Source organism: Dermacentor silvarum, chromosome 1 (assembly GCF_013339745.2).
Source record: "Dermacentor silvarum isolate Dsil-2018 chromosome 1, BIME_Dsil_1.4, whole genome shotgun sequence".
NCBI classification, from domain to species: Eukaryota; Metazoa; Arthropoda; class Arachnida; order Ixodida; family Ixodidae; genus Dermacentor; species Dermacentor silvarum.
The window spans coordinates 96,446,261-96,458,565 of NC_051154.1; the positions used below are offsets into that span (position 1 = coordinate 96,446,261).

Sequence of the window (12,305 nt, forward strand, 5' to 3'; positions counted from 1 at the left end):
GTTTTACTGTATTGGTGGGGTAGTTCATGTCTCCGGAGTGCACTTTGCAGTGAGTGATCAATCCATAGGAAGCTACAGAACAATTAAAGGATTTGACTGTGCTTGCTTTCATCGGAACATGTGCGAAAAAAAAGATGTGCATGTGCTCACTGAGAATATGACTTGAAAACAAAATGTTTCGTCTCTTCCTGCACTTGTCATGTTTATTTAAAATGTCTGCATAAACACACAGTGGCATCGCGTGGCTTGCTGCTCTGGCGGTACAGCTTACACAAAGCTACTCGATGCATGCAAGCAACGCGTTAAAAAAATTCGAAATATAGCCTCCGGGACGAGCACTCGCACGGAAGGCCATCTTGGAGGCCGTGTAATTTTTCTATCACCAGAAGATAGCCTTCACTAAAAGATTAGGCTTCAAAGGACGAGCGTTGTTCCCCTCTTTAATGCTAATGCTGTCTTCTGAAGTTTTACTGTTCTGTGGTGTTTTTCATAATATCGTCTGTTTATTCCTTTTGTGAAATTTATTCTCAACGTATGGCACCTGTATTGGCATGTCTTGCACTTTGCAGTGCAATCCATCTTTCTGTGCTTGCGTTCATCGAATGTTGCGAAAAAAAGTGTGCATGTGCTCACTGAGAATATGACTTGAAAACAAAATGTTTCGTCTCTTCCTGCACTTGTCATGTTTATTTAAAATGTCTGCATAAACACACAGTGGCATCGTGTGCTTGCTGCTCTGGCGGTACAGCTTACACAAAGCTACTCGATGCATGCAAGCAACGCGTTAAAAAAATTCGAAATATAGCCTCCGGGACGAGCACTCGCACGGAAGCCATCTTGGAGGCCGTGTAATTTTTCTAATCACCAGAAGATAGCCTTCGAGATCAGTTTTTTTGCGGTCCCAATCTGTGAGTCTGTGTAGATTCCACACACCCGCTAGGTGCGCTGCGAACCAAAATCGGCCGCAGAGGCCTATGGAAGTGCCCTCTCTTATCCTTGTATATGTTACCCTATGCAGTACCGACGGAAATACTTTAGTGGAGGTCCTGGAGGAGCGGCGAAAACAAGAGCCAACATGTCAAGGCATATACGCTTGCGCAAGCGTGGCTGCGGTAGCGCGACCACGTCCGCACGTAGCGGATTTTTAAGAACGAAAAAACACTTGTGCTCATGAGCGCCATCACCTGTCAACGTTTTCCTTTGGGAATGACAGTTCCTCGACTAACCGAATAAGCGGCGCCTGTATACTCGGCGATAAATGGCCTGTCTTTTGGAAAGTGTCCTCGTTCGCGAAGTGATGCAGGACGTTTGCAACTGGCGCTGCTTCGGAGTCATTTGATTACATCGCCTTGCAGACTTTGCTATAGGATGTCAGTGCTTGGTTTTTCTAAATTATAGTCATGTCGCTCCTGTTAGCCCCTGGTGAATGTGAAGTGACCTAGAAGTAAAGAAAGGATAGGCAAAAAGGCACGGCCGTTTCGTACTCGTGGCCCCATTTATCCTTGCCCGTCTTCTCTTTTTCTTTTTTTTTTTATTTCGCCCTTTATAAATTGTTTTTGTCTGGCAAGCGGGGATATCTTGACCGGTTGCGGTTGAATATATGGGCTGATGTAATTCGCGAAAACGCTTACTGCTTTTATGGGCAACCTAGTAATGACTGGTTGGTTCGCATGGCTAGGCAGCGTATAAGCAAGCACTGCATTTCCCAGTATTGCTCAGAAGCTTCGGTCGCGAGAATTGTTATTCCGTAGATACTGATGAACAAGACCGACAAGTTTAATGTACCATGTGGTATGAAATGGCGTCGTACAAACCTTTCACTTAATCTGGACATTTGAAAAGTTGGCTGGGTCCCTTGTCAACGTCACGGAATCTTCCGTAGACCGAAATTTTTAATTTTTTTAAGCTATGCACTGTGTCAGTCTGCCTTGTAAGATGAATAGTGGGCCTCAATGGTTCACAATGAATAAGATGATGACAGGCGATTAGTGGGGAAAAAAACGCGAAAGTGGCGCATTTCAGCACGCTCCCAACTGGTCTAAAAAACTTTGGAGTCAGCCGCGGTTGGTGCCCAGCGTGAGCAAATCAATTGGAAACAGGTCAGATACTCAATGCCATGTATCTACTACAGTAATATATTAGAAGAGTGCTTAGTGTGTGCATATATTTCCTAATTTACTGTAATGTTACTCAATCCTTAATTCTAATATACCAAATCAGTGAACTGACACTGCTTTAATCTAAACTTATTCCTATCTGCACAACTGTAGTAAAAGTTGGCTAACATGAAAATAAACTGCACTGCTGCTTACCACTTGCAATTTTTAATTGCTCAGTGTCGTTCGAGTGAGCTTCAGTGAGGAAATGGCATTGTTCCGTTGCTATAAGAATTAACCGACTAGCCAAAGTTAAGGCTCTGTAAATCAGTGTCATTACATTTCATGTTTCTTTTCGGAGTTAAAAATTCTTCAATATAATAGCCAGTCATATACATTTTGAAGGAAGAATGAAGGGTTTCACTAGTACGGTCTTACACAAAGTCATCTTCGTCGTCATTATCATTGTCGGGCTGCTTATGCCCACGGCAAGAGAAATGCCTCTCCCAGTAATCTCCATACTCCTGCTATGAATTGACCAAGAACACTCGTATGAGTGCATAAATCACCCACCTTTACTTAACTCACTCTCTCCTTACGCGAATTTGATCAACTCCTAATGAATTTTTTTTCTAAATCCCTTCTCTACAAACGCACTCATTTACTCTTCATTTTTGTGAAGCTATAAAGGATAAGTATGCATACACAGGGTGTTCATTTTTAAGTTTGACGGAATTTTTAGAAATCGCCTGTGGCAGGTAGCACAATTCTTGCTGGGTTATTCGATGAGGCGGACATCAGTAGCACAAGAAAACGAAATACATATTCAACTAATTAACAAAATGCACTAATTAACTTCTGAATTAATTAATTTACCACACATATTGCAATTTACAAATTGCAGCCGGTGAGCTTGTCAGGCGTATCCACTTGGAATAAATTTCGAGAATGACACCAGTTTGGAGATATGCGCCATCAAACTCGCCCTAAAAATGCACTGTTCCACTTACCTTTTTACCAAAATGTTGTTTTATACATTGAAGAACAAAAGTAACTGGAAAGCCCATGTATTTCGTCCCACACTTTGGGAAATAATATCTCGAAACTGGTGTCATCCTGGTAACTCCTATCAAGTCGATGCGTCTTACAAACACACCGGCTACAATTCGTAAATTGCAATATGTGTTGTAAAGTAATTAACTAAGGAGTTCATTAGTCAATTTTTGTTAATTAGTTGAGTATGCGTTTCGATTTATCGTGCTACTAATGTTCGCCTCTTCGAATAACCCAGCTCATTGATAACATTTATGTTACCTGCCACGGGCGATTTTTAAAAATTCCGTAAAGCTTAATTTTGAACACCCGGTATGTTATACAACTTAAGTGCACTAATCATATTTAAAGAGATCAATGTTTGTCTATGATAACATACCGGATGTTTCAGCGAACACTTTCAAAAATTTTTAAAGGTCTTTTAAAGGTTGCTGTGGCAGATAGCACAAATCTAGTTCATGAACTGGTCTACTCGAAGAGGCGGACATGCACAAAAAAAAAAAGAAATACATAATCGACTTATTAACAAAAAGTCGCTGATTAAGTATTTAAATAATTACCTTATGGCCCATATTTCCAATTTTTAAATTCTAGTCGTGGAGTTCGGAGTTACTTTTGTGCTTCAATGCACAAAACGACGTTTTGTTAAGAAAGTAACTGGAACGCCAATGCATTTCTCCGCAAAAGTTCGGGAATGAGTATCTCGAAACTGGTGTCATCCTGAGAATTCATTCCAAGAGGATCCGCCTTAAGAACTCCACGGCTTGAATTTGTAAATTGCAATAAGGGCCGTGAGTTAATTAGTTAAAAACTTAATTAGTGACTTTTTGTTGATTAGTCGATTATTCATTTCAATTTTTTGTGCAAGTAATGTCTGCCTCTCCGAGTAGACCAGCTCATGAACTAGAATTGTGCTATCTGCCACAGGCAACCTTTAACAATTTTTGAAAGTGTTCGCTGAAACACCCGGTATAAACAAATAAATTTTAAAAGTCAGAGCTTTGTTAACATAGGAAGCCTGTCAAGACGCCTCTCATTGGAATTATAATAATTATACAATACTGCTGTCTCAAACCTGCCTGTAACTGTTGTATGGTATCGTGTGTTAAATGACAAGAGAAATTCTTTACGTGCGATTCTTGTTCTACATGTGCCAGACTGGAGGCATAAAAGTTGGAAAATCACCACAATCAAAGCGTTAAGAATTATGTAACATAGTTATGCCTTGCAGGCTTTTCTTGTGTCTTTAATATCGCGGCCACGGGGCCCGCATTTTGATGGGGGCTAAATGCAAAAACACCTGTGTACTTAGATTTAGGTGCACGTTAAGGAACCCCAGGTGGTCAAAATTATTCCTGAGTCCCCCAATACAGCTTGCCTCATAATCAGATCGTGATTTTGACACGTAAAAGCCCATAATTGTTTTCACTTTATTTTAAAGATGTCACATCATTTTAGACACAGATTGCCGGTCGAGCTGCCAGAGCTCCGGGTGCTTAATTAGCACCGTCGCTTCAAAGCCCGGAGCTAAGCTATCCCACTTTTGTAAGTTTTTCCGCTCTTCACTTGATTATTTTTGATGTTTTGTTGAGAGCGAGATTAATGGAACCATGAAGCTCTGTAGTGTATTCGAAATTGCTAACGCTACACCCATTCTTTGCTCGTAAATCTTTTCACCCAAGCGTGTTTTCCGCAGTGCTTTGCGCGATAAACTATTTAAAAGCATTCTTGGCTTCATTCTGATGTCTGTGAAAACGCCAGAGTGCATGCAAACACGCGTATATTTTTGCACTGGCTTGCTCTTCCTTGAAAACAGGCGCCTGTCCTATAAGTGAAATGCTGTGACCAGACGGATCCCCTGTTGAACACCAATTCAGGTACAATACATGCAGTTGGCGTACCTGACACGACGATCCAGAAAAAAAAGGTAACTGGAACGCCCCTCTATACGTATATTACGGTATTCATTTACCTGAGTCACTGTACCGCATATTTCGGAATTTTCTCTGCAACGCGTGTAACTCCTAAGTAAAAGACACTGCTTTGGAAAAAAAGTTCCCCTTACTAAGTGGAACTTGTGGGTGACCAAATTAAGAGTGTAGCGATATTCTTAGAAGCTTGCGTAACTGCGGCCCGCTCTCCAGCTTTCTCCCTTCCACGCGCCTTATGCTGTTTGTTGTTTTCATTTTGTTGTTCTTTGCTCCTAGAAGGATACTCCATAGAGAAGAGCTGGTGCGCTTTTCGAAGGCCACCCTGAGCCCCTCCGGCGCAACCTCTGTTTTTATTGCCCGAGTACGCGCCTCCGTCGACGTGAGCGCGTCGTTAAAAACAAGGCAATTTCTGGGCGCTAGTGATAATTAGATGCTTTCCGTACTGTTGTCGGAAATGCTTTACTGAAGTCAAGGAACTATTTGTCTTGGCGTTAGGCAAAAGCGACGTTGAGCGAAACATGGTTGGGGTGCCTCAGGTTGGCGTAGCTACGAAATATCAACGGACCACTGCACTCGCTACCTCGCCAGGTAAATAAGAAATTCCTAAACCGCAGTGTATCCTAAATCCTTTCATCTCACCGAATGCTCTTCCCGTGGATGGAAAAAAATCGCAGAAGTTGTACTAAAACTATCTCAATTGTAAGAGCATCGCACGCGCAATGCGAAGACGTGGGTTCGTATCCCACCTGCGGCCAATTGTTTTATCATGCACTTTCATTTCCAATTATTTATCATTTTTTTTACTTCAATTAAAACTGCAAATATTAAAACTGCAAAGCATTTCCCCTATGCTTGCTTTGGTGCCATTGTTCGTTGGCTTTTTATGATTATGACTAATAAAATTCGGGCACCGCGGTTTCATTATACAGGGTGTCCTACTATCGTGCACCAAGATTTTAAATTATGCAAATGCCACGTAGCTGGATAAAACCAAGGTAAGGTTGTTTGCCGCCACTTGGAGATACTCAGACTATTTTTTTGCATTCCACCTAATTGTACAAATAATCGTAATTAATTAATCAAGTTCTCAAATATTATAATTAGATTAAAAGTTTCAATGAGAAAATTGTAGAGCAACATGAAAAACTCCCGATACAGCTTTCTGTTGCTCAATACGTGCTACATCAAACTGTTTTTCCGAGCGTGAAAGAAACCCGCGAATACGCGCAAAATTGACGCGCGACTGGCCGCTCGAGGCCCTTTGCGGGTATTCGCGGGCTTCTTTCACGATCGGAAAAACAGTTTGATGTAGCACGTATTGAGCAACAGAAAGCTGTATCGGGAGTTTTTCATGTTGCTCTACAATTTTCTCATTGAAACTTTTAATCTAACTATAATATTTGAGAACTTGATTAATTATTTACGATTATTTATGCAATTAGGTGGAATGCAAAAAAAATTTTTGTGAGTATCTCCAAGTGGCGGCAAACAACATTACCTTGGTTTTATCCAGCTACAAGGCATTCGCATATTTTTAAATCTTGGTGCATGATAGTCGCGACACCCTGTATACAGGGTGTCCCAGCTATCACGCAGCATGATTTAAAAAGAGGAACGGCGTTACGCGAAGCAAACCTAGTGTGTATTGTTTCCAGTACAGTGGAGTTGCCGCCAGTAATTTTTTCGTTACTGAGATTAAATTAGGTAATTGTAATTAATTATCTAACTCGAGAAGTACTGTCCTAATTATCAAAGTGTCAATGAGAAAGTTGTAGAGCAACATCAAAAACTACCGATACAACTTTCTGTTGCTCAATACGTGTTACATGAAAGTATTTTTCCGAACGTGAAAGAAGCCCGAAAATGCACGCAAAGTGCCTCGAGCGGCCAGTCGCGCGGCAATTCTGCGTGTATTCGCGGGCTTCTTTCACGCTCGGAAAACGCATTTATGTAGCACGTATTGAGCAACAGAGAGCTGTATCGGTAGTTTTTGATGTTGCTCTACAACTTTCTCATTGACACTTTGATAATTAGGGCAGTACTTCTCGAGTTAGATAATTAATTACAATTACGTATTTAAATCGTAGTAACGAAAAAATTACTGGCGGCTACTCTACTGGAAATAATGCACACTAGGTTTCTTCGCGTTACGCCGTTCCTCTTTTTTTAAATCGTGCTACATGATAGCTGGGCCACTATGTAGAACATACATGTATATACATACACGCACCTTATTATATATATATATATATATATATATACTAGAGGTGCGTGTGAGTTAGCGCATGTGTCACATATTAGCAGCAGATGTAAAACCATATTAAAAAAGGAGTGAGAAATGTACCGCTGTTAAACAATGAAACACACGCAGCTTCAAATGTGCCAATTAGGCAAACTTTCACAAAAATCCCGGCTATTCTATGACACCCATACACACTTAAATTATTAATGCTACCGGAACGCCTTGTCAACTGACATTTCGTTTCATTTCGAAGGTTTTAATAAAAACGTTACACATTATAAGCGCGCGTATGAACGCCTATTTCTTTGCCACGACGATGGTTCTGCGTGAATCAGACTCACTTATTCTCTGACGGTGATGCGTAAACCACGTTCCACTTACCTGAAAGCCCAATTGTAATGTGACAAGCAAGGTGAGTCGTCAACGCATTCGTTGCAGCCAGGGCGACAAGGTTTGCAGACGTAAAGCATGTCGTACGTGGGCCTGGTTGGAAAGGGAGAGAGACGAGATCAAGTTTTCGCGGAACAAGAATGGAAACGCAAAAGATAAACCAGCCTAGCAACCGAGAAATACTTCAACTGGGAGAAAGCGTGAGTATATAACGCACCTTCCGAAAAGGACTTTTTCCCTCCAGGCGCTTTCCACGAGAGAACCGTTGAAAAAGGGGTCCCCAGTGGCCGCGTAGAAACCCCGGCGACACTGGCACACATAGGATCCCCGGGACCAACCGCGTCCTCGTGCGAACAGGCACTGCAATGAACCGAGCGGCTGCATCCTCTCGCTTTCGCTGTTATAGCGATCGTCATCGTAAAAGAGCTAACAGTTGTGATTGTTGGACGTTCGCTATGCACGTCACATGCGCGGCTCCGCTTGCACTGCGGAACCATGAACTATATCTATCCACAAACTAACCATCCACATGAACTATCTATCATGCACTCTTAAGTCTATAATTCCATCGTGCTGTTCTCGAGAATCATTTCTCTCTGCACTAGTGAGAGTACAATGCTGTCCTGAACTTATTTTCCTACCGCTAACATCTGCCACTCTAATTCGAATTTGTCCACAGGAGTTCCGCCAACAGGCTCAAAACAAAGCGTGGCAGGGAACGAAGTCTGGAAGGTGAGCGTGCGTATATAGGTGAGAAAATATTTATTCATATCCGAAGTTGACTATGATTTATTTATGTTCGTCACGATTGTATGCCAAGGAGCCTTGCCGGCTGAAGGCGCAACGACACCTGACGCCCATTTTGGCCTCGCCTGTAAAGGTTCGAAGCAGCCTGATCCCAGCTGTACCACATTTCCCTACTACTGTTCGACAGCAGACATCCATTTCGCGACTGCACTTCACGCATTCTATAACCTGGAGTCAAAACCGACGCTCGTAAAATCTGTGGACTTGTTTAGTTCGCAGTACACTTACCAAGCAAGGAGCATTAATGAGATTATTCTAACGGAACACAACTAATAGCGCACGAAGCGTCCATTTTTGTTGCCATCTGAGACATCGTCATACGAGATCCCTAGAATTGTTGATTCTGATTGCGGCTCCTTAAAATGATTGGGCGCAAGAAAGAACACCCTAAATAGAAAATAAAAACATGGTTGCCTCTTTCTTTTCCCCAGTTCATTTTCATAAATTTGATCAACCAAAATGTCTAACATGTCCTTCTGATTGCGACAAGTAAATAGCGGCGATAATGAAGAGATCGGTTGAACTGGAGGAGGAAAGCGACTCATTAATGTGAATGGGCACTATAACTCCTCATAACTCTCTATTAATAATACAAAGACGGAACTACAGTTCCGTTTTTGGCAGAGCCACTACTTACTGGCCGGCCTTCCCGGATTTGTAGGGCAAAGTTGCGGTCTTCGTAGGCACCACAAGGAAGATATGTGGTCCCTACCTGTAACTACACGATTTGCTCCAGTTCTACAGTATTTGGTTTGTTCTGTAAGCCTCGAACGTTTCTCTAGCGCCCTTGACTTACATAGTTTTTGTTTGTGGTTAGCGTTCTTTCAATCAATCTATCAATCAATCAATTAATCTATCTATCTGTCTATCTATCTATATATCTATCTATATGTACCACTTCTCCTCGCGATATTGCAGCCACAGTGACGGCAGTGTACCTACAGCAAGCATGCATGCATCTCCAACCTGAGAGGTTCGGTTGTGGCAGCGGTGTGTGCCGTGGAAGGCGGTGATTCGTAGTGCACCGGCTGCTGCTGCTGCTGCTGTTGCTGCGCTTGCTGCTGCTGCTGCTGCTGCTGCTGCTGATGCTGCTGCTGGATCTCCATCGCGAGGCGCAATCGCCGGAGCGCCACTGTCGCACTGGTCGATGTCCATACCGCTCGTGTCCAAGTCCACGCTCAACATCGCCACGGGCATCCTGTGAGCGGATACCAGAGGCATAAGTTGGATTTGAAACAAAGACGGGATGGAGAAGTTACAATACACATCTGCAAGGCCCTCAAAGATAACGAAAAGGCATTCGCTTCAGTAGAGATACCAACAGTCAAAGAGGTATTTCGTAATCAAGAAGTTGAGGATGCATACATCAACTGCTGGGGTGTCAGGCAAGGAGCCACAACCTCTCTAAAATTATTCTCTGCATGCTTTCTAGAAGTACTCGAAACGATAGATTGCTATCGATTAAGTTTAAGGAACAACGAGGAATATCTCACCAACATGCAGTTTGCAGATGACGTGGACCTGTGGAGGGTGTTTGACAAAAAGACACAATGTGTTCAATGTTTCACTGCCTGCTTGCAAGAAGTGTTCTAGATGCCTGTTAAGCTTGTTTGGGTGCAAGGATCAACGGGAAACGACTCAGAAACCTGTGGTTCGCAGACTACATTGTCCGGTTCAGCAACGCTAGCAATGGCTTACAAGAAATGTGTGAGTACTTGCACCGGCAAAGTCTAAGGGTATCATTGAAGATTAACATTGTCACGTTGTATTGATGATGAAGAATAAAACACTGCCAGAACTGTGAGTTAACAATCTACCTTTTTATTGGGCGAACTTGTGCCCACAAATACAAGCAGGGCTCAAATCGCAATGATAGCGGCGAGTACAATTGGCGATTGTCGAATCTGAGCCCGTATTTACGAGAAGCTCTTACGCTAAGCATGGTCATAAGTAGGGCTAACTTCTCGAAACACAAGAACGAAGAAGGCACACACACACCAAGTGCCACAGAAGTGCTGACATTATATTTGTTCGTAATAGAAAATTCAAGCCAATCCTAATGCTAGGCATATGATTAGCGAAAGCGGCCGGCCAAGGGTTTAGAATCCTTACGAACGAGAAGCTTTGCCAATTTGGCCCCTGATCTCACGGGTCAACTGTGTCCGCTATTTATAGGTGACTCACTGTATATTCCACAATGATTGCTGGCACTCTCCAACAGTCGAGAATTAACATTATTATTCGGGACGCACGCACGATCAGATCAGAGAACACTACTTTGTCATACAGTTTGCAATGACGTTCAAATACTTTCGGATACTGTAGGCTCGCCTCGCACCCAGCGAAAACTTGATAGCAGTGATAATCTGGTGATCGAAGGCGAACACCTGCAAAAAGTAGATGGACGCGAGGCACTATGCAAAAGTCTACTGACAAAGCAACGAGAGTTTGTTATTGCCAGTGAGTCCTTTGAAGCTGTACAAGAGTATGCAACATTTACCATGGTCAGGTAGTCACAGGGGACCCTGGTCATGAGAGGGACATTTCCAGACCGAGAAATAGTTTGGCACGCATACGCCAGGCATGCTCAAATAATGAAGGGCAGCTGAAGCGCAACGATGCCAACGCTAGGAATTATACATAGATCTAAAGTTCTTGGAATAATTCTAGAGCATTCGGCCAAATTTTAGTAGTATCTAGGTATTTTTTTAAAACGATGCTGGGAGCCGTTTTGGCAAACATCCTAACAAGGCGTTCCTACGTATACATTCAGACGGATGTTAATGTTATCGTCATTAGGAGGCGAAAAGTGTTGGTGATTGGTTCGAATTTTGCTGATGCATATTGTCAAGCAATTTAGCTCAACATAATCTACACATGCATATATTTTTCACGGTCTGTTGTTTCCCTGACGTTTCACCCCTTGGACGCCCCTCTCCGGTTCACGGCTGATTTGGGCCATTTGCCCTGAGCAGTAGCTGTGAAAGCGCCATTTTGAACGCCTTCCTCGAGCTAGCGCATATTTCTCGCGGCTACTTGCGCCGGCCCGACACGGAGCCTGCTGCCTTCGCGCGCTGTTCACGCTACACTGTGCGCCGCGCGTATACGAACAGCGCCCGAGGAGTGGGCCTCTCTCTCGAGCAACTCTCTCCTGGGTGCGCGGGCGCTTTCACCCAGCAGATTCACCTCCGGCGCTCTTGGCTATCGGATGTGGGGACCCACCTTGTCCCGCGCCCCCTAAGCCCCGTGTGGCTGAGCGGATTTCCCGGGAGCTTTCACCCGTATACCACGACTGCCTCCCTTGTGCCGTAATCCTTGGTTGTACCTGTGCCTTGTATATATCGGGAAATAAATCCCTTCGTTAAGGCAACTGCCGGAGTCGTCTCTACGCCTTGCCGGTGAGTCAACGAACCCGCCACGGATCCCTCTTGTGTACGTCGCGGGGCGGGAATGAGCTACGAGTCTCACTTTTAGGCCTCAGATAGCCAATACTAGGCACGTTAGCTCTAACCCCCACATGGTACATAAGAACAAATATTTCACTCAGTGACTGCTGTTTAGAAAGAGCTGCGGCAGCACTGCAAACAAATGACGCTGACAGTGAACTAGACTATGCACCGTCGCTTCTCAAAATGTTCTAAGATTTTGTTTGTTGCATGGTGCCGTCGCCAAAAGTGTTTACAAAGTGTAGATGGAATGAATGTATTAAAATATACCACTGACACACCTACTGTGCGATTAATGAGCTGCTCAGTAGAAAGCTCGTAAATGATTCTGAACACGTAC

At 43.3% G+C, this 12,305-nt stretch overlaps 1 protein-coding gene across 2 annotated transcripts in view; it reads right to left on the bottom strand.

The window, feature by feature from the left end:
• LOC119433056 (probable G-protein coupled receptor CG31760) overlaps positions 1–12,305 on the bottom strand; it is a 154,001-nt gene that overhangs the window by 43,699 nt on the left and 97,997 nt on the right. For both annotated transcript variants that reach the window (XM_037700206.2, XM_049671317.1), the window contains 3 exons: positions 9,486–9,717; positions 7,930–8,072; positions 7,704–7,805 (listed from right to left, as the gene is read on the bottom strand). In XM_037700206.2, coding sequence (XP_037556134.1) covers positions 7,704–7,805; positions 7,930–8,072; positions 9,486–9,717 — 477 coding nt within the window. The remainder of the gene's footprint in view (positions 1–7,703; positions 7,806–7,929; positions 8,073–9,485; positions 9,718–12,305) is intronic.